Source organism: Lindgomyces ingoldianus (assembly GCF_010093535.1).
Source record: "Lindgomyces ingoldianus strain ATCC 200398 unplaced genomic scaffold BDR25scaffold_28, whole genome shotgun sequence".
In the NCBI taxonomy this organism is placed as follows: domain Eukaryota; kingdom Fungi; phylum Ascomycota; class Dothideomycetes; order Pleosporales; family Lindgomycetaceae; genus Lindgomyces; species Lindgomyces ingoldianus.
In genome coordinates, this window is record NW_022985189.1 from 214,545 (window position 1) to 233,358 (window position 18,814).

General features: G+C 52.0%; 7 protein-coding genes across 7 annotated transcripts; 2 read left to right on the forward strand and 5 right to left on the reverse strand.

Moving 5' to 3' along the window:
* Window positions 1-34: 34 nt before the first annotated feature.
* BDR25DRAFT_291565 (uncharacterized protein) lies at window positions 35-1,485 on the reverse strand. Its single transcript, XM_033688595.1, has 3 exons — window positions 1,138-1,485; window positions 1,036-1,085; window positions 35-981 (listed from the first exon to the last, which is right to left on the reverse strand). The coding sequence occupies exons 1-3, from the start codon at window positions 1,297-1,299 to the stop codon at window positions 198-200; spliced, it is 996 nt and encodes a 331-aa protein (XP_033544477.1). The 5' UTR covers window positions 1,300-1,485; the 3' UTR covers window positions 35-197.
* A 198-nt stretch (window positions 1,486-1,683) lies between these two features.
* On the forward strand, window positions 1,684-3,941 carry BDR25DRAFT_266580 (uncharacterized protein). Its single transcript, XM_033687001.1, has 3 exons — window positions 1,684-2,084; window positions 2,257-2,709; window positions 2,763-3,941. The coding sequence occupies exons 1-3, from the start codon at window positions 2,029-2,031 to the stop codon at window positions 3,721-3,723; spliced, it is 1,470 nt and encodes a 489-aa protein (XP_033544478.1). The 5' UTR covers window positions 1,684-2,028; the 3' UTR covers window positions 3,724-3,941.
* A 2,135-nt stretch (window positions 3,942-6,076) lies between these two features.
* Window positions 6,077-7,762, reverse strand: BDR25DRAFT_395149 (uncharacterized protein; the record flags this gene model as incomplete). The annotated part of the gene is made up of 11 exons (XM_033698354.1): window positions 7,436-7,762; window positions 7,363-7,400; window positions 7,119-7,323; window positions 6,956-7,066; window positions 6,865-6,909; window positions 6,799-6,814; window positions 6,696-6,749; window positions 6,561-6,658; window positions 6,431-6,535; window positions 6,246-6,405; window positions 6,077-6,213 (listed from the first exon to the last, which is right to left on the reverse strand). The coding sequence occupies exons 1-11, from the start codon at window positions 7,463-7,465 to the stop codon at window positions 6,077-6,079; spliced, it is 999 nt and encodes a 332-aa protein (XP_033544479.1). The 5' UTR covers window positions 7,466-7,762.
* A 431-nt stretch (window positions 7,763-8,193) lies between these two features.
* On the forward strand, window positions 8,194-9,791 carry BDR25DRAFT_291571 (RTA1-domain-containing protein). The gene is made up of 2 exons (XM_033688596.1): window positions 8,194-8,698; window positions 8,824-9,791. The coding sequence occupies exons 1-2, from the start codon at window positions 8,506-8,508 to the stop codon at window positions 9,531-9,533; spliced, it is 903 nt and encodes a 300-aa protein (XP_033544480.1). The 5' UTR covers window positions 8,194-8,505; the 3' UTR covers window positions 9,534-9,791.
* Window positions 9,792-9,990: 199 nt separating this feature from the next.
* Window positions 9,991-11,760, reverse strand: BDR25DRAFT_291573 (putative cell wall biogenesis protein/glutathione transferase). The gene is made up of 4 exons (XM_033688597.1): window positions 11,550-11,760; window positions 11,212-11,464; window positions 10,729-11,074; window positions 9,991-10,642 (listed from the first exon to the last, which is right to left on the reverse strand). Exons 1-4 carry the CDS (start codon window positions 11,724-11,726, stop codon window positions 10,219-10,221), a joined length of 1,200 nt encoding a protein of 399 aa, XP_033544481.1. The 5' UTR covers window positions 11,727-11,760; the 3' UTR covers window positions 9,991-10,218.
* Window positions 11,761-12,448: 688 nt separating this feature from the next.
* On the reverse strand, window positions 12,449-12,920 carry BDR25DRAFT_61540 (uncharacterized protein). Its single transcript, XM_033698827.1, has one exon. It carries the CDS (start codon window positions 12,807-12,809, stop codon window positions 12,537-12,539), a length of 273 nt encoding a protein of 90 aa, XP_033544482.1. The 5' UTR covers window positions 12,810-12,920; the 3' UTR covers window positions 12,449-12,536.
* On the reverse strand, window positions 12,921-17,173 carry BDR25DRAFT_61539 (uncharacterized protein). The gene has a single exon (XM_033698826.1). It carries the CDS (start codon window positions 16,743-16,745, stop codon window positions 13,032-13,034), a length of 3,714 nt encoding a protein of 1,237 aa, XP_033544483.1. The 5' UTR covers window positions 16,746-17,173; the 3' UTR covers window positions 12,921-13,031.
* Between the last annotated feature and the right edge of the window lie 1,641 nt (window positions 17,174-18,814).

An 18,814-nucleotide genomic window follows, 5' to 3' on the forward strand; every position in this document is an offset into this window, starting at 1 on the left:
GCACGTGTTAGTAGCCAAAAATCAATAAACGAAGCTTACCCTCCATTTGCTGTCTTGAAGACGGACCGATTTTAACTAAAGCTATCTTGGTATCGTACACTAAACGCCTCTTGATGCATGATCCATAGAACCTGACTTAGCCTACCCAGCCAGCAAGATACCCATTTGAGATCCCCAAGTGAAACCCTACGTCCACTTCACCACCGCCCACCTCTGCGTCCAGACCCTCTTCCACCACCACCGCCGCCGCCGCCGCCTTGCGCGGGCTGGCCCCCTCCACCACCATACTGCCCGCCACCTCCTGGCTGCCCTGGGAACCCACCCATCGACGCCCCTGCCATCTGCATGAACGTGCCGAAATCCATATTTTGCATATCCACCCCCTGTGCCTGCATCTGCGTCATCAACATGTTGATTTGCTCCTGAGACATTCCACCGGGCGGCATGCCCCCCATATCGGCCGCCGCACCTCCTGTCTGAGCAGCCGGCCCAGTTGGCGCACCAGGAACACCTGGCCCGCCGCCGCCGCCAGCGGCCGCGCCGCCAGCAACAGGGTTTGAAGGGGCGGTGGGAGGCTGCATGCCCGGCATGAACATCTGCTGGAACTGCGCGGTCTCTGCCTTCTGGGCACTCAGGGTGGCCGCCATGGACGCTTGTCGCTGGCGATACATTTCCCAGGTGAATTCGTCGAAGCCGTAGTTGAAGTAGTCGGATTGGTCGGCGCCGGGCAGACGCCAGGGTTTTGTTGATTCGGCTAGGTCGGCGTCCATGTCGATTTGCGTGATGGTTTTGGTGGTCGGAGGGTAGACAGGGTCGGCATTGACGTCCAGGTCCGAAGTGCGGACCGCGGGGTACGCGGTGCCGGGCAGTTGGGGGTGGGCTGCAGCGGAGGGGGTTGTGGTGGAGGGTTTGCTGGCTGGGGCAGGGGGGTGGGGGGGTTGCTCGATCTTGATAGCCTTGGATTCGGTGGGGGGTTGTTGGCTGCATGTTTGGGTCAGCTGTGTGCAGGTGAATGGAGCTTCTCGGAGGACTCACAGGGAGGGCTTGGGGGCGGGCTGAGGCCTGTCAATGATGATTTCGAGGTCCTAGGATATGTGAGCTCCCAATTGAGGGAATGTTGGTGTGCAGGGTGCATACGGAATCGCTCTCTTCCTCCTCGCCCGACTCGAGTCCCTCATCCATGGGCTCATCCCCCTGCTCCCCATCCGACTCGTCCTTCACACCGTGCTTCTTCGGCTCTACAGACACGCCCGCGGTCTCCGACGGGCCGTAGAGATCATCGTCCTCACCGTCGTCCATAGCTCCTTCCTCTTCCCAAAAGGCGGGCGGCTTCCCCTTCTTGAAGTCCCACGGGATGAGCCGGTAGCCGGCGAACTCGAGGGCGTTCTTGATGAAGCGCGCGCGCGTGATGACGTTGCGGTGCTTCTCGCGCTCGACGTCGTGGGTGGGATACTTGAACAGGTAGAGGAGCTTGCCGCGCTTAAGGCCAAAGCGAACGGTATTGTTGTTCCTGCGGAGGAAGGTTTAGCCGGGGCTCCATTTTCCGCCTTGTCAATGCGGCTCTGCGCTGCTCGATGGGGCTGGCCCAAGCACCCCGTCTAATGCGGAGCTTTTTGGAGAGCCCACCCAAACACACCAGGCCAGCGCCGCGGGAGTGGAACGTCGCACAGAAAACGACTTACGCGCTGACTCTCTCCACCCGACACACAGCTGTGTCAACCTTTTCATTCTTCCCGATCTTCTCCTTGATCATCCCAATCTCCCATTCTCGACGTGCTTCTACCGCGCTGTAGCTGGGGAACAGCTCCCCCGTGTACGCACTCATCGCCGCCGCGCCAACCGGCCGGACCTGCACCAGCCACCGATTCGAGGCCGCTCAACGTCGTCGTGAAAGCTGCCATTGTATATATTCAGTTTCACTTCCTGCCTGTTTCGGAACCTCGCATTCACATACCCGACCGATAAATACCACGCTAAAGTTTCTCGCGAAGCAAGGGCGGGTCGCTGCAAACGAAGACAGCAACAACAATGACCGGATTCGGACGCTCTAACTCGCTGAGCATCAACACCAGCGGCTCCCTCTTGTAAGTATATATACATTCGCACTTCATGATAGCACCACCGTCGCCTCATCCTTCAGGAGCCGAGGGTGTCGCCTTCTGGCTCCTTTCCTGGGGCCGAAGGCACTGGCACTCATCATCGCCATCGCCGTAGTCACGCATACGGGCCACCTGTACCAAGCTAACAGACCTGCAGCGGAAATAATGCTGGCCAGGGACAACAGAGCGCAGGGCTGTTCGGCGCCTCATCCTCGCAGCCACAGACAGCCGGGGGGCTCTTCGGGTCATCGTCGCAGCCTCAGACAGGAGGATTGTTCCCGCCGCCAGGTGGAGCCTCACAGCCACCCCAATCTGGATCGCTGTTCGGGCAGCAGCAGCAGCAGCAGCAACAGCAACAGCAGGCAGCGCAACCTGCTTCTGGCAGCTTATTTGGTAATCTGAATAAACCCGCTGCTGCGGGTACTGGCAGCTCGCTGTTCGGCTCGTCTATCGCAGGATCGCTCCCCCAGCAGTCTGGCGGTCTATTTGGGACCGCTTTGGGTGCAAACGCGCAGACGCAGACGCAGACGCAGAACCAGAATCCAGGCGCTTCCCAACCCGGTGGATTATTCAGTGGGGGTCTCGGGCAGCCACAGAAGCCCTCGCTCTTGTAAGTCAGGGAAGTGTGTCTTGGGTGGCACGGAGCTAACTATATCGCTGTAGCGGAGCGTCAACCCAACAACAACAACAACAGCAAACGAATACCCCCTCGTTGTTCGGAAACACAAACACCGCGCAAAACACATCTACCCCCTCGCTGTTTGGCTCAACCCAGCAGACTCAACCACAGCAGCAACAGCAGCAGAATACGCTGTTCGGCGGCATGTCGCAGAGCAAACCCTCGTTCCAACTAGGCGGGCACACCATTACTGGTGGTCCCGCCCTAGCTTCTTCGCAACAAGCAGTCAACATTTCTGGCTGGGAAGCCGTGAAGGGAACGACGCGCTTCAGCGACCTGCATCCCAACCTCCAACGCGAGATCGAGGCAGTCGACCAAGAGCTCACCAAGCACATCCGCTCATGCGAGCAAGTCCGAGAAACCCTCCCTTCCCATGGCGACCGTATTGCTACAGTCGCACCAGACGTCGCCTACATCTCGCAATTCCTATCTACCGTTGAACTGGGTCTCGACAACGACTCTGCCAACATCGGCTACCTCAAAGACCTCGTTAGGAAAGCCGCCGAGGACGCAACGCAAGCCTTCCGTGTCATCAATAACATGAAGCTCCCTGCCCAATTCCACTATTCCCAGCGCAGCACCATGCAAACCTCCTCCTCCACCCCTCCCCATCCTTCCCTCGACAGTGCAGATGACCCGTCAAAACCCGTAGATCTGATTTCTTACTTCTCAAAACACACAGACGACCTCGGCCACACGTTGGACCTGTATCAACGCCAGATCCGTGAGATCGAAGCGCATCTACGGACTATGGAGATGGGCGCTAAAGAGCGAATGCAGCAGCTAAATGGGAGTAGAAATGGGGTTAGGGATCAGAGGAGGGAGTTGGTAGATGCGTTGAAGGCGATTGAGAGCGCAATTTTGGAAGCGGCGAAGAAGGTCGGGCAAACGAGGGATGCGGTTACGAGGGAGACGCTAGGGAGCGTGGGAGCGGCGTTGTTGTGAGTTTCTGTTCACGGGTGTTAGGGACTAGGGAGGCATGAGCTCGATGGTTATTGGAGAGCTTTTGAAGCATATTCGGTCATGCATACACGAAAAATTTGTTTCACCACCTAAGGCATGATATGTCTCGTGCATCATTCATGCACTTTCGTCTGGCATGGAGGACTGGTGGGCTCCTTCTGAAAGCAAAGCAGCGAGCGTTCTTGGAATATATGAAAAGTAATAGATACCCATGACTTGAAACCTGAAAGTTGTTGAAAGGACTTCACGTTGAATTCAATCTTCTGTCGTATTCTTCAATTTGGAGATGCAGCTGCATGTTTGTATGCAATACGAGGGTAGTCAGGCACCTACATTTGGTCCAAGGACTAGAGAAAGATAGACACCTTCTCGAAGCGGATCTTTAAGTCAAACACTATGTATCCAGATGCAAAGCATTGTGCGAACAATGTTCAACCTAGGCTAAACTTTCTTTTGCTTGTACATCATGCACAATTCATTGAGGAAAGGACGAAATAAAAAGTTGGAAGGAATGGGTTTGTGGCTTGTGGCTTGTGGCTTAGAGGGAGCGCAAGGACGAGCAAGTGTGGCTGTTGTCTATGGCGGATTGAGAAGGATGCGGATAACAAGGGAGAACCTGCCACAGTGCATGCCGAGAACATGGGTGATGCCACTTTTGGGATTCCTTAGCTAGCTTCAAGTTCAACATAGCCCTCGGTAGCACTAAGACAGTGTCCGGCGATCATTAAGACAGGCCCGTCTGCCTTCTACAAAACAGCGCAGTGGTGATAGATGCTTTAAGCATGGTCCAGCTCCAAGGATCTATCTACCCCTTAGACGTGGGGGTTGACGTAACCTCGGCCCATAGTTACCGTAGGGCTACCGCTGGCAGAGGATTGTCCTACCGGGCTGGGTCTTAAGACTGGATAAGTCGATCAATGCGGATGACTGGGAGGGAGACGGGGATGGCAGTGTAGGCTTTATGCGCGTGCTTCCTTTGACATGATGCGCAGTCATTCAGTCAAGCTTGCGGGAAGGGCCGCGGGAGTCTAAGCCCGAGAGGATCTAGGTTTGGGATCCGTTCATGCGGATCGCTGGGTGAATGACTCGAAGGGAGTCAGTCAAGGCGATGGCGGATTTGGTAGCAGCTTCGCGCGAGAGCAAGGGTATATGGCGGTGTGCAGACAGGATTTCTTACTCGGTGCCGATTCCGTAGTGTCTCTGGAGTTGAAGGTGAGCTGTGCATTGATTGAGGCGTTAGTGAACTGCATAGTGATCGTGTTGCATCAAGCTTGCGCGCTCCCTAGTTGAGCCAGTGGGGTATGTGCACAGTGGAGCGCAATTGAAGATGACACCCAAAAGGCCAGATATAGTATCCTAGCTATCTTTCCTGGTTTAGAAAGCATCATGCTTGAACAGACCACTCGATGCGCTCTTGTGTTGCGGCAAGCGACCTCACAGCATTCCAGGATTGTACGCTCACGTTTCCAAGCCGAAACAGTAAGACATGGGAGCCGGATGTCTGGCCCAAAGGATGCAGAGCCATCTGCTAGCGTGAATCTGTGGACGGTTTGGCCCTTTTACTGACACGGTGATTATGTGCCCGGTCCGGAAGAACAGAAGAACGGATTGGGGCTTCAAGCGCGTGAGCATGCCCTCAGAGAGGGAGGAACCGAAATGCGGCTCCGGCAAACCTGACACACATCGATGCAGAAGACTTGCATGGAAGGATTCTTGGACTAACAAGCAAGTGGGTCGGCGGCGCCGAAGTCATACTTTATTGCGAAGTGTTTACGTGTTTGGTGGTGAGGGTGGGCTTCCAAACCTTAGAAGTGGGAAGCCCGGGAGGAGAGCGTAATTATAGATGTCAACCTGGCTTGAATTAGCAAATAGTAGGTATCGCATCAGAGCTTGTGATGGCTCCGATGGATACGACAACTGACCCCCGATCCACACAGAATCACCTGTTGATCCCGGAAGAAATCTCCATGACCATAGCCTCGGAGTCTGAACCGAGTCGTTGGACCCAATATGAAATCGACCATATCTACGAGCGTCAGGTGAGCAGTTGGGCGTTGAAAAGGTCCGAAATGCAGGTTCAGATCGTGTAGTACGAATGAGATGTCGTCGAGTTTAACTCGATGAAGCGTGAAGGATCGTGGAAGCCTGAGGGAAGCCTGAGGCTAACGTAGGGCTGACAGGGATATGTGTCAAAATAAGCTTAACGGGGATCATGCCAATGGTGAGACGGGCCGTAAACGGCATGTTTCGTTTATTCCAAGCTCCGCCAACACCAAGTTACATCGTATTTGGTGTGTGACTAGCTCTTCCAGGCAAACGCTAGTATTTCGGATTATCAGTTTCGTGCAAAGCATAATCGTCGAGCGAAGTGTGATGCAATAACATAATCACTATATGCCCGCTGTCGGTAATTCGTGCAGGGGGAGGCGGGGAAACGTAAGCTGGGGGCGAGGCGAATCTCAAGGCATATCCCTGGTGCCCTTCAGTATTTTGATGAGACGGACAAATCAAAAAATAGACATTTAAAATTTCCTCGATCTGGAAAGTAAGGGTATGAGCAGTGGACATCATCTGGCATTGCGCATTGAGATCACTCGCCTTGGGTAGTGGCTTCATGTTTGAAGAGTGATGAAACGAATCCTTCGAACAAGTTTGTGGGTGAGACTGGGGCATCATTTCGCATTCGCACCCATAGCTTTATCTGAACGGGCTGGCCGAAGATGCGAGGAAGAATGGTTGAGCCGTTGTGTGCACACTGCTCTTCGACACGGTCAGGTGTTTGAAACAACATGAGCTGGTAAGGAGAAACAGAAACTCACGCTGGCTTCGACCCACGACCCGAGCCCATATCGACTTAGGTGAAATCTACTCAGGTAAGCGAAAAGAGGCAGTCCAGAGGATGAAAAGGGAAACCTGTCTTGCTTTCGGAGGCACAGCGGCAATCCCCCCCTGACTAGGGTTCATAAGGGGTTTGTTCTGGCGCTTCTTAGCCCGGCGCTGGAGTTGAACTCAGCACCTCCTCACAATCACGGGATGTTAAAGCATTGTAAGCCTTACCCATTTCCACACCTTGCTAGGCAATCTTCAATTGTGAAATATAAGCAAAATCAACAATTGATATACCTCATAAAAAGAGATCAACCCAAAGGAAAGAAACGGAAAGGGGAGCTATATCGGTTTAATAAGTAGTCTGCCTGTTAAAGATTGTCTCCACATTTAGCTTGTGAACATCTATCGATCTTGGCAACGAGACAATAACGAGATACGTTGCGTTCCTTTTAATTGTGAGAAGGTTGGCGAAGCTAAGCTCGATATCATAGCAATTCTGAATTTAGCATTCGCATTGCAGTTCAGTTGAAACGAATCGGGGGGGTGACAACAAAACGGGCAGTGGGAATCTGGTCAGCACCGAGCGCTAGGATCTTTCGATTAAATAGTTGGTAGAAGCGAGACTTTGAAGAATAAGGTCTGTCTGCTCTGCGATGAAGATGAGAACGGATATGTTCTGCGTAGTTGTGGAATGTGTGCAGTGCGATGATGTTCAGAAGTTGGGACTCGAAGTGGAGCCCCGCTTCATCCTCTCTGGTTGGAGTCGCGGATGCCAACCCTCTCTCACCGGACCGACCATTTTGTTTCAATCTCTTCTCCACTGCTATCACCTTCAGGCCTCAAGAAGGCGTAAGACCCGAGCCACGATCTTTCTTTTCTTCACTATTTCTAACATCAACGTTTCGTCAAGAGGGCGCACATATGAAGGCTTCGCATTTAAGGAAGTAGCCCTTGCGCCTATTAGTCGATGGTCAATCTGCAGGCCTTGTTTTTACTGCTCTTCTCGAACTTTTGACTTGGAAGAACAAAGAGAACAGGTGACAGAGACAACAAGAACTAGATTTAGACATATCGATGCGAATCGTAGCTCAACGAAAAATTACCGAGAGATGTGCAGTGGCCTGTACAGTCAAAAACGAAGTAAAACCCAGCAATTCGAGGTTTCTTGGTGGGTGAGATGGATAGAGGGACATTATTGATAAGTGAAGTGTCACATCGTGATGGAAAGATGCTCGGATAAGAGGTTGAGGGGATTTTCGCGACTCCTTCCCCATTTGGCCTAGTTCACCTGCTTGCGGACCACATCTCCGGCCCGACAAACCACCCGACCGAAGTTCTGAGGAGCTCTCCAACTAGCCTATTAGGACTTTGCACGGCCAAATCTCCAACAAGTCAATATCACGCGTGAAGAATGATCACCCTACCCAAAATATGCGCGGCAATCAGGCAATCTCTCTTGCAAACCGGCCGTACACGCAAGACGCTTAAGCCACAACTTTAACGAAAGGGACAATGTTAGCCCGCCGCCGCCTCAAACACGCGATATTTTCTCGTATCCGTCTTCAAAAATGCGAAAGTGCTGCAAGCCACAGATCGCTTTCAACCACATGAGAGCGCCAAAGCCTCAATTTTAGACGATAATGACGAAAACTGCGAGATCCCGCTTTGTTGGTCTTCGTATGGTATTTGAACGCCGGTGCCTGCTAACGTGTAAGATGCGCCTCTCCTCCAGGTGACAATACTTTGTTGATTCTTATACCGTGCGTTTGACGATTTCTTTAGTCGCGCACATATACTGTCCTTCAATTGTCTTTGGAATCTCGAGTTCCTCAGTATTAGGGTTCCCCTTGCATACAACGCTTCACATAGCCTTGCATTAATTTGCGTCTTAGAGTCCTACACCCCACTTCCTGATCCCAGCACCTCTAAGCAACAATGCCAGTTGCAAAGTTAGAAGGCTGTGCCCCATGGGATCCATCTGGCGGACTCAATCTCTATGGCTATCGTCCCCATCTCGCACCTGGGGTCGCTTTCTCTACTCTCTTCGCTCTATCCATGATCATTCACACTGGGCAAGCATGGTATAAGAAAAGATGGTGGTGTTTAGTGTTTACGGTGGGAGCATTGAGTACGTATTTCTTCCCACCCCTTTAATACCTGCTTAATATTTTGTTCCAACATCTTAAATCTCCCTTCCCTTATCCATAAGCATCACCCCAATGAATACAAAATACTAACAAGATCACTCTCTAGCCGAGCTGATCGGCTGGGCCGGCCGAACCTGGAGCTCCCACTGCCCCCATAACCTCAATGCTTTCCTAATGCAAATCACCACGCTAATCATGGCGCCCACCTTCTTCACTGCTGGCCTCTATATTATCCTCGGACGTCTCATCACCATATTCGGCCGCCACACATCCCCCATCACCGCCGTCATGTATCTCTGGATATTCTGCACGTGCGACGTTCTTTCGCTGGTCGTGCAAGCCATCGGCGGCGGTATGGCCTCCGTCGCCGTCTCCGCCGACCCGCCCCGGAAATCAGAGACTGGGACACACATAATGGTTGCAGGCATTGTGTTCCAAATGTTCAGCATCTCTGTCTTCGTAATCCTCTTCGGCATATTTCTATCGCGCGTGCAGCGCGATCACAAAGAAGGCAGATCCAAGGGTCTGTCACGCAAGATCTGGGCACTCATCTCCGCGAGTGCGTTTTGTACGCTGATGATTTATATAAGAAGCGTTTACCGGACGGTGGAGCTGATGCAGGGTTGGAGCGGGTATTTGATTACGCATGAAGATTATTTCATTGGCTTGGATGCGGTGTTGATGTTACTGGCGGTGCTGGTTTTTAATTTCGTGCATCCTGGGTGGACGTTGCCAACGGCGAAGGAGCTGGAGGTGAGTGGGCAGGCGACGCCGGTGAGAGGGAATGAGGAGGAGGAACTGGAGAGAAAGGCCTAGTTTGGTGGGGTAGGAAATGCATCGATGAGTGGGTGGGTGAATACACGCATAAGAAGGATTGTGGAGATTGAAGATGAGTATTTACGGCCGCAAAGCGGCGTTGGCGCCCCGGCGTTATATATCCCCTTGGTCAAATATCCTGATATTGTTCTCCATATATTTTGTCATGTCATAAACCTAGAAATAAACTACAGGGTAGGGAAGACGGGAGACTTGTTATTCCTGAAAAGATAGATAGTTATAATTGCTGTTGGAAACTAAGATTATCTTGTCCTAAATTTTTCGCCTGTGCCTTTGAGCGCCGTTCCCCTTCTATCTTTTATACACTATTTTACATTCACATGTTTGGTCAATGTGTATGGATAGCAGAGGTCAATGTGGGATCATTCACAGTCAAATGGCTCAAAATCTGAAGAAGCAATGCTTCCACAAATGATGGGGGACTTTCACTTGCCATCAAAACAGAATGCTACTTCAAATCACTCGGGCAATATAGGACTTGTATGTGGTCAAACAACATCTCCAAATCCACTAACCTCCACTCAACCTAACCTCCACTCAACCTAACCTCCACTCAACCTAACCTCCACTCAACCTAACCTCCACTCAACCTAACCTCCACTCAACCTAACCAACTCTCCCAGCCTCCACCACCTTTCCTCTTCCCTCTTTCGCACAATCCCCCTCACTTCCCCGCGTACTCAAGCGCAAACCTCACTGCTGGCACCTCCTCCCCCTTCCCCAACACATCGGGTACTGGTCCCACTGGCGTAATCGCAAACTGATTAATCTGCGCATGACTCTTGGTATAATGTTTCTTAATATGCTCAAACTGCGTCGTCTCCTTGAATGCGGGGATATCCCAATACAAATGCCGGAGCCAACGATGGAGATAAGGGTATCCGGAGCGGATGTCGCGAATGTTGGTTTTGAAGTGCTGGACATAGACAGGGTCGAAGCGAATGAGGGTTGTGTAGAGGCGGATGTCGGCTTCGGTTATGGTAGGGGAGGAGAGGAGGTAGGGGGTAGTGGAGGTAGAGAGGTGGGATTCGAGTCTGTCGAGGGAGGTGAAGAGTTGGGTTACGGCTTTAGTATATGCCTCTTCGGTTCTAGGGGGTGGTTTTGTTAGCAGATGCAAGGCTTGCAATGTCGAAGAATTAGTGAGGGGAAGCAAGTGTAAATAAGAGGGCCTTACGTAGCAAATCCGCTCTTATACACCCCATTATTAACATCATTGTAAACCCATTCATTCATCCCCTCAATCTCCTTCCGCAACTTCTCCGGAAACAAATCTACACCCTTGTACTCTTCATCTAGTATATCATCAAAAGCGTAATAAAACATGCGAATAATCTCCGAGCTCTCGTTGTTCACAATCCGCTTCTGCTTCTTGTCATACAGCGTCGGGACAGTGAAACGACCAGCATATTCAGGATTCTGCTCGAAGTAAATATCGCGGATGTGTGTATATTCCGAGTGCAAAGGATCGGGTAAAACATTCTCGCCAGGAACATTTTCGTCGGATGTTGCGAATCGCCAACCTGGAATACATTAGAATTGACTCAATTCAATTCCATTCAATTCAATTCAGTGCCAAGTGTTGCATGTCCTCCTTCGCCCGCTTTCAGAGCAACCCAACTTCCCTCCTTCAGGGTAAGAATAAAACAGCATGACTTACCTTTCTCACCCATATGCCAATGCACACTCGTAAACCCAACAATCCCTTCCAGCCCCTTTAACTTCCTCACAATTAGGGTCCTATGCGCCCACGGACACGCATACGACACATATAAATGATAACGATCTTTTTCGGCCGGGAACTCCGCGCCAGGCTTGTTTTCTATCCAGTTCCGGAATACGGATGTTTGCCGCTTGAACTCGCCAGATTTGTCGCCTGGTGTAACCCAGTTGAGGATGCTGTCTTTCTTGTCCTGCGTGGATTGTTAGAGAGAGTTGTGGGGTACAGTGCGGAGGGGTTTTTGGGGGGGGAAGGAAGGTCTGGTCTAGATGGCTCACCATTGTTGTAAATATCGTCCGTGTCAATGGAGCAATCGTCGTAGGAGCCACAGATCTGGAAAGATGAGTCCCAATGCTTCGAATTCTCGCCAGCGCCGAGCTCATGAAATGCCAGTTAACAATCGAAAGTAAAAGCAAGAAGGATGAGAGCTTGACGAGCACTGGCTTGCTGATCATCCACGTTTTCTACGGCAGTGTTGAAGTATTTAAGGAATTCAGTCACGGATGAAAGAAAGCTGGAGCTGGGCTGGAATCTGACGCGGGGTCCAAGCTCCCCACCAAGCGGCATGGAGGTGCGTCATCCATCGCATCGTGGCCGAAGCCGAGATGGTTTAATCAGCATTGGAAAGCTTGACAAACGTCTTGCTAAGATCCTGCTTTGAAGCAAATTACGAGAAAATTGTAGAGGAGAATCTAAGAAATATTGAATATACGAAAGGAACTATAACTACTAACAATTTACGACAGTAAACGCTGACTCGTTGTGAATGTCTGAATGCAAGTGATGCAAGACGGTGACAGGGTTGAATGCTTCTGATTGGTTGGTGGAGCATTGTGGGTTTGGATTCGAAAAAATGGCTTGGAGAGAAATGCAGCAGCGGTTGTATGGAATGAAACGCACTCCAAGAGTAATTCGGCATTGGGCCCAAACTTGACTTGAAAGTCTTCTCTTTGTAGCTCGAACGTTTGTTCTCCATTCCAAATAGTGATTTTGTTTGTTTCGACTTCGGGGACTTTGATGCGCTTTGACAAATCCCATTCTGCAGTGGCTGGGGTTTGGAATCATCAAAACGAACAGAATAGATTGAGGGGTGCATGGATATTGCCTGAAGGGTACAAATGCGGAAGCGAATCCGTCGCTTAGCACGCTGTGTGATATTGGAGGATCTTGAGGAAAGTCAAGGAGAGTTAATAGGCCATGTCCATTTGATGTTCTGGGTATATTTGATAATATGTTGTTGTATTCGTGTCCTCTCACGAACCTGTTCATACCAAGTCCCAAACATGACAAGCGTGAAAGAGCCGACGATGCTTGACTAAACAGATCCTCCATCGTGTATCCATTACCATTACCGCGAACACCGTCCCAGCCGTAAAACATTGGAGAGAAATTCTCCGGTATAATGCGTAAATAAAGCAGCCACCCAACCGAATCCGACCAAATGTCCACGTATTATGTCCTTGTGGGATACTAATAAACGCCCGGTACAATGTAATGATAAGAAGTGATAGAGGAAAGATGAATGACGAATATGGCATTCGCTTCAATCCATGCGGTGGAAAGAGAGAAAAGGATTCAGAAACAAAAGGCAGCAAGATCAAGGAAAGTGTTATAGTACAATCGCACGTGAAGGTTGCTGAGTAAGTACCTGACGTGCTCGAAAGCTATCGTCGCGCCATAAGACGCAAGAAGGGAGTCTGGACTCTAGAACAATAGAAAAGAGAGATCTACCGACCACAACTGAGAGAAGAAAATCTCACTCACTCTACTTCCGATAGCCATCGCCGAATACCCTCTTTTAAAGAGGAATCGGTTGCTGTCCTAGTAAGGGTATCACGGCTCGATTTCTTGTCCTCATGGGATATTTGCTTTAAATCCTCCTTCATATTACGCTCTGCGGTGACATTCTTGACGACGGACTCGAGGGCGTCGAAAATGATTCCCTTGCAATCGATTTGTGCAACCTCGGTGTTATGCCCGACATCAGAACCAGATCGTGTGTCCCGCCTTCCGCGTCTAGAGCTTGACCTGGACGAGCTAGCCGACTCAACACGGGAGGCTTGCCCAGATTGTGCGAGCACGCGATCGACTGCGTCGGTCAAAGTTGCATCAAAGTCCATGATTGGTTCTTCAATGAATTCCTCCTTCAGATGAAGCTCAGTCATGGTTGGAGCACTAATAGTCCCGGGCGCACTGTACGGATTGCCATACTGTGAGCGACCTGGAATCCCAGATAAGCCAGGAGTCAATGCTGGTTGTTGGAACGTTGGTGTGGGAATCATCTTCACAAGTCTACGTAACCGAATGCGTTTAATGCTGAAGCTCCGAGTATCTGCTACCAAAGCTGAGCACACATCAACCCAGCGCTCAAGCGGACCTTGTTCAAAAGTTGAGGTTGCAGTTGATGAGATTGGTGTCGGCTCAGCACTCATAGCTCTCTTGATGTCACGGTCCAGGTCGGCATACGGCTTTATGGCTTGAACCGCAAAGTCAGGATGAAATTGCTTCAGCCATCCGGCAGCATTGACAGGTTGATCAGGCTCGCAGTAGGGAATAGAGAAAACTGACGATTCACCGAAGCTGGAACCGTGTTGGCTAGATGCTGATGGATAGCCACCCAAGAGTGGTGATTGTAACGGAGAGCCAAAATCAGGAAGGGGTATGTCAACATCGATCACCCCATCCTTCTCGTTCACTGATAATTTCAGGGCCGAGTCAAACTGCCGGGGTCGCTCAGGAATCGGCCGAGCTGCGGAGGGAGTGACACCGCTGGATCCACCGATTGGATGCGTCTCAGGGGAGCTTTCGGCGGTCATGATGTTGCTCATAATGGAAGGATCGTAAACATCAGCACCATCTCCGAAGAGTTCTTGCTCCATTGAGAGCTCTTGGACCATCTGCTCGAGCTGTGAGCGAGGGTGCTCAGATGGCCGATACCCCATGCTGCCGGTTCCGAGGCCATCATCTGTGGTCTGAAGAATGTCGCTCTGATCAGTAGTTGATTCACGCCGCCCACCACTCCAGAAGCTCATGAAGCTTCCCCATCGACTCGTATTCCCAGAGTCGGTGCTAGGGCTACTAGTATACCCTGTGCCACTTCGTTGTAGAGTATGAATCAAGTTAGCGGAGGCAAGGCTTTCGCTGCTTTCAGGTCTATATTCGGGAGACGGCCCAAATGACTTCGTACGAGGGACTGTGAAGTGCGCAACGGGTACCGTGTCTTGTGGATCAGTATTCGAGATGGTAGCAGTACTGCTCTTCGTTGTGGTAGCACTATCGGACATGGATGGAATCACCAAGCTGGTACGTATGGAGTGAGCTGATGACCGACGAGAGTGTCGGGGTGCCTCTGGGAATTCGGCCACACTTGAATCAGATCTGCCGTTCGCAGATTCTAGAGTTGAAAGACTTGTTCCGTTCAACGCAGGTGGCTGTAGCCGCATATTAGTCAAGCTTTGCTTACCTCGCGGCCGGCGATTGATTTGGCGGCGCAAGGAATGCTTTCTTGATGGAGGCATATTCGTTGGAGGCGACTGTGAATACGCACGGAGCGACGCGGATGTGCTTGGCCGCATGGGAGAAGCCCCATCATACAAGGTTGAGGAGTTCGACGGTAAAAATGCAGCAAGAAGGAATATTAGCCTTCGGGCGGCCATCTTGTCTGGGGAAACAATCACCGTCCGATTCGAGATGGTAAGGTTCTCACCAGCACTCGACTTCTGCTGCTCTCGGTGGCGTTTTTTGTGCCATTTCGGTCCTAGGTGGTTAAGCCATTCCGTATGATTTCCAAGGAATGCAGTCAGCAGGTTAAAGAAGAAGAAATTCTCCTCCCGTCGCCCCGCCCATCTGCCAAGCCATCTTGCTTCTTCGCGCCACACGCCCCATTTCCCTTGACCCGTCAGTACCCGAGGAATTCTCATCCCGCTCACAACGCGGTTCCCTGCTCGTTCCACTGCCTTCCTAATATCTGGGTCAAGTGCAAGGGCGTTAGGCTGCAACCTCAAGGCTCGACGAGGCGGCTGAAGAGGAGCATCTCTGCTGGTTGACCGAGGTGGCTGAATGCGAGGCTGTTGGAGGACTGGTGGTGAAGTTGTTTCCGCCATCTTGAAGTGGGCAAGGATCCGCTCCTGGACGACATATTGGAGGCTAGTGAGAGTGCGTGTGATGACATCCCAATGCTGACCAATAACATCCACACGGTCATCGACATCGCTGTTCAACGACGTGGACAGAAGTGACTCAACGCCGAAATTAGAGTCAATGATCGCCCATCCCGCACGACGGTCCGAATCCAAAGAAGATCCAAGAGAGTCATGACCAGGATTAGAAGTAGATGCGTGACTCCCTCCTTTCACAGGGCCAGGTCGAGAGGGAGGACGCATGGTCGAGGGTGACGAAGCCACCGGAAGATGGAGGATGATAGTGATGGCGTACATGGGTGTTTTCCGCACCTGAGGGGGCTGAGGGAGTTTCTGGGTCACGGGCTTCCCTCCGGTTCGAGGGAAAGGGAATCCATTGGCCTTTCCCAGCGAGCTCTGGGGCGTTGGGGTACGAGAATTAGACGAGTCCTGATCGTCCTCTGGGAGAGTGACAGAAAACATGCGGGTAATGAATATGGTGCGCCTCCGAGGTTCCTTCGATGCAGTCTCGGTGGATTCTAGGGCTGGTCTGGGAAGCTCTGGAGGCAGATTCGATGGTGTGAAGGATTTGGCCAAGTGACTTCTCCTCCGAAACCCTTCAGATCTTCCCAGAGAAACCGTAGCATCGTGCAAATTTGGGGTAAGCGGGGGGGGATCGGCAGGTCTAGAATCAAGCGGTACAATATGAAGCTTATTAGAATTGCCCCGGTAGTTCAGTGGCGTATTCCCAAACATGCAGTCTAAGCAAATGTTCACTACATCCATAGACTCTTTCGCTCGAGCTTGGGCATGTGCTTGTGCCTGGGAGTGCTCGTCAATATTAGGCATCGAGGAGATGGAGTTGCCGCGTATCCGAGCACGTGTGAAGGCGCCCACAGTGGGTGACCGAGGTGCCGTCGACTCTGTCACGAGCGAGGACCTGCGGGCATGCAAGCCGCCGAATGTTGGGCCAGCGGTGTTGACACCCCCAGCAGCACCAAACACTCTCGCCCTCGCATTTGGCTGGGTGGGCGATTCAGTGCGCGGCGGACTGGGCTTCGAATCGAATAGGATAGTCCGGGGCATGGGACCAGATTCATCTTGGGCTATTATGATTCTGCAGTCTCGCGGGAACTCCAGATCGATCTCCGGCTGCGGACCGTCATAGCCGCTCCCTAAGGTGAGGGACGCTCCGTGCAGCGGGTACGGTTGGCTTTCGTGGTGATAGAGGGTGTTCGTTTCGGGATAGAGCAGGTGTCGTGTATGAGACTCTTCGGTGGCAGAGTCGAGCGTAGTGCTTGGTGACGGGTGTGGCGCTCCAACACCTTTGCGGTTGCTAAAGAACTGGCCCAGCATGTCTGCACCGGGGAGCAGCCCTCCATGAAGCTCTCTTAGCAGGTATTGAAGGAGCCGTAGTAGTACGGCTGGTGGACTCGGACGGAGTGAAGAGCCGGGCGTGGACAGCCCATGGCAGACGGCGGCTGAGGGTCGTGCTAGGCGGCAGCAGCTGCGGACGGCGATGCTGAGCAGTAGCAACGCGGGCTCCGTGAACTCAGAGGATGCCCTTGGGTGAGGGCGGCTGACTGGCGGTGGTGTCGTCACAAGACAGATGCGGCGGAGAGCGGCGTGGTCGGACAGCGCAGGCCGTGGACGCTGGCTGGAGAGTGAATTGAAGCTGTGTCGCGTGGGTAGAGGGCGAGCGGGTGCGGACCGAATGTTGAGGCGTGGAGAAAGTGAAGCTAGCTAAGTGCTAAGTAATACAAGAGCGGTGAAGGGACCTCCGGGAAAGCCAGAGGCGAGCCGACCGCCGCCATGCCACCATGCGTCGTATATATTCCTTCTGCGACGGCGGGAGGCCAGCCACAGCAAGCAATCAGCGGGAGGAGGGCCGCTCCCATTCCGAGCGCCTCACGTCTCAAGCGACGCGCGAGATATTGATGAGGTGAGGACTGGATGCTGGATGCTGGATGCTGGATGCCGGATGCAGCCTGTGACAAGCCCTCTACCGCTGCAACACCACTATCACGATTCACTCGCAATCACCTTGCCCGGAGTGGTCCGCATCCCTACCTCCACGCGCAGATCAAGCCCATCAGGGGGTCCCTTGGTCGCAAGCATCCAAACTGGAACCCACCAGCAGGCACAAACGGCCCACGGCTGGCCAATGCCATGTCCGTGAGCAGGCAGATGCACACACTCATTGATGGAAGATAGCACCGTTGTTCGACGCGACGTCGCGATATCAACGCTCACGGCTATTTGCAGCTCCCACGTCAGCCCTTTGAGCCCCGATGGAGAACAGCGATATTTTGCACTCCATGCTGTGCAACATGAGGCTGAGGTCATTGGATCGGCGAAGGCATGACCCTGTCAAAATTGACTGTGCTGTTGCCTTATCCTACCGGCCTATCTGTGCTGTTGTTCTCTGGTCAAGATCTGTACGACAGGACATGGGCGCGCGCATTTCCCATCCTAGATCCCGCGCCTCCAGGGATGGATCCCCGTCCTCACAGCAATTGACTTTGACTTCTGCGCTTATGAAGCTTTGCTCGTGCTTGGTCCAGTCCTAGGTCATTATAAACACTCAAGCTGTGGTCGCGGCACTTCTATTTGCTATATTCGAGCAATGTCTCAGAGAGCCGCCCTCCAACCTCATCTGCGGATCGTGCTGCGTGCCGCAGGGATGATCCGCACCCAGGAGCTTGGGACGAAAGGCGTTGCAGTGGTCATGCTGCACTTGATTGCAACCCAACCGTCACAATTAAATAAAAGAACCTCCAAGATACTTCCAGACTCTAAGATCAGTGGTCCTCTTCGATGATCCCTAGTATTTTACCTAGTTTGGTAAATTTGAGATCCAAAAGTGACGTATCGGACTGACCGATCCGAAATGACAAGTACATTGCCCCTATGTTGAGAGAGCTCATACCGACAAGTACCTGTCACTTGAGCAAGTCTCTGTCACTTTTTGACAATAACAATTAAGACGGCTCTGATTTCTTTATTCACTCCTGCAGCTCTTGAGATCAGAAATTTAAGAATCTTCGTTCAACGCTTTTCAGCCGTCTGCATGAATCTTGATATTACGCCTTTCCAAAAATCAAACAACTTCAACGCAACAACCCCCAAATCCAGCCCGCTTTCTCCCTGGCTCTCACATCACAGTGCATAGTTCTGCATGACGTTCCATTCTCACTTCCGATACCGGCGTCACCAATCAACCACAGCCACATCTCTGATATTCCCGAACATCGCAACACTCGCAACAAAACGCGCCGAAACTCGGGCCTTGCAATATGCGCGCAAGGCTCCTAAGACATCGACACGCACGCACTTCGTTTGAGCATCCCACAGTCCTGGACTCGCTGCTCCACCCTTAATGGCAACCCGGTATCTTAAGATTACCAACCGCCTCAAACCTCAAA

Coding starts and splice junctions, on each gene's coding strand:
- BDR25DRAFT_266580 (XM_033687001.1), top strand. CDS start 2,029: ATGACCGGATTCGGACGCTCTAACTCGCTGAGCATCAACACCAGCGGC. Junction 2,085..2,256: donor AACACCAGCGGCTCCCTCTT/GTAAGTATATAT, acceptor ACAGACCTGCAG/CGGAAATAATGCTGGCCAGG. Junction 2,710..2,762: donor CCACAGAAGCCCTCGCTCTT/GTAAGTCAGGGA, acceptor ATATCGCTGTAG/CGGAGCGTCAACCCAACAAC.
- BDR25DRAFT_291571 (XM_033688596.1), top strand. CDS start 8,506: ATGCCAGTTGCAAAGTTAGAAGGCTGTGCCCCATGGGATCCATCTGGC. Junction 8,699..8,823: donor GTTTACGGTGGGAGCATTGA/GTACGTATTTCT, acceptor ATCACTCTCTAG/CCGAGCTGATCGGCTGGGCC.
- BDR25DRAFT_291573 (XM_033688597.1), bottom strand. CDS start 11,726: ATGATCAGCAAGCCAGTGCTCGTCAAGCTCTCATCCTTCTTGCTTTTA. Junction 11,465..11,549: donor GGACGATATTTACAACAATG/GTGAGCCATCTA, acceptor CAATCCACGCAG/GACAAGAAAGACAGCATCCT. Junction 11,075..11,211: donor TTGGCATATGGGTGAGAAAG/GTAAGTCATGCT, acceptor AATGTATTCCAG/GTTGGCGATTCGCAACATCC.
- BDR25DRAFT_291565 (XM_033688595.1), bottom strand. CDS start 1,299: ATGGACGACGGTGAGGACGATGATCTCTACGGCCCGTCGGAGACCGCG. Junction 1,086..1,137: donor AGGAGGAAGAGAGCGATTCC/GTATGCACCCTG, acceptor CACATATCCTAG/GACCTCGAAATCATCATTGA. Junction 982..1,035: donor CCCGCCCCCAAGCCCTCCCT/GTGAGTCCTCCG, acceptor CCAAACATGCAG/CCAACAACCCCCCACCGAAT.
- BDR25DRAFT_61540 (XM_033698827.1), bottom strand. CDS start 12,809: ATGCCATATTCGTCATTCATCTTTCCTCTATCACTTCTTATCATTACA.
- BDR25DRAFT_61539 (XM_033698826.1), bottom strand. CDS start 16,745: ATGCTGGGCCAGTTCTTTAGCAACCGCAAAGGTGTTGGAGCGCCACAC.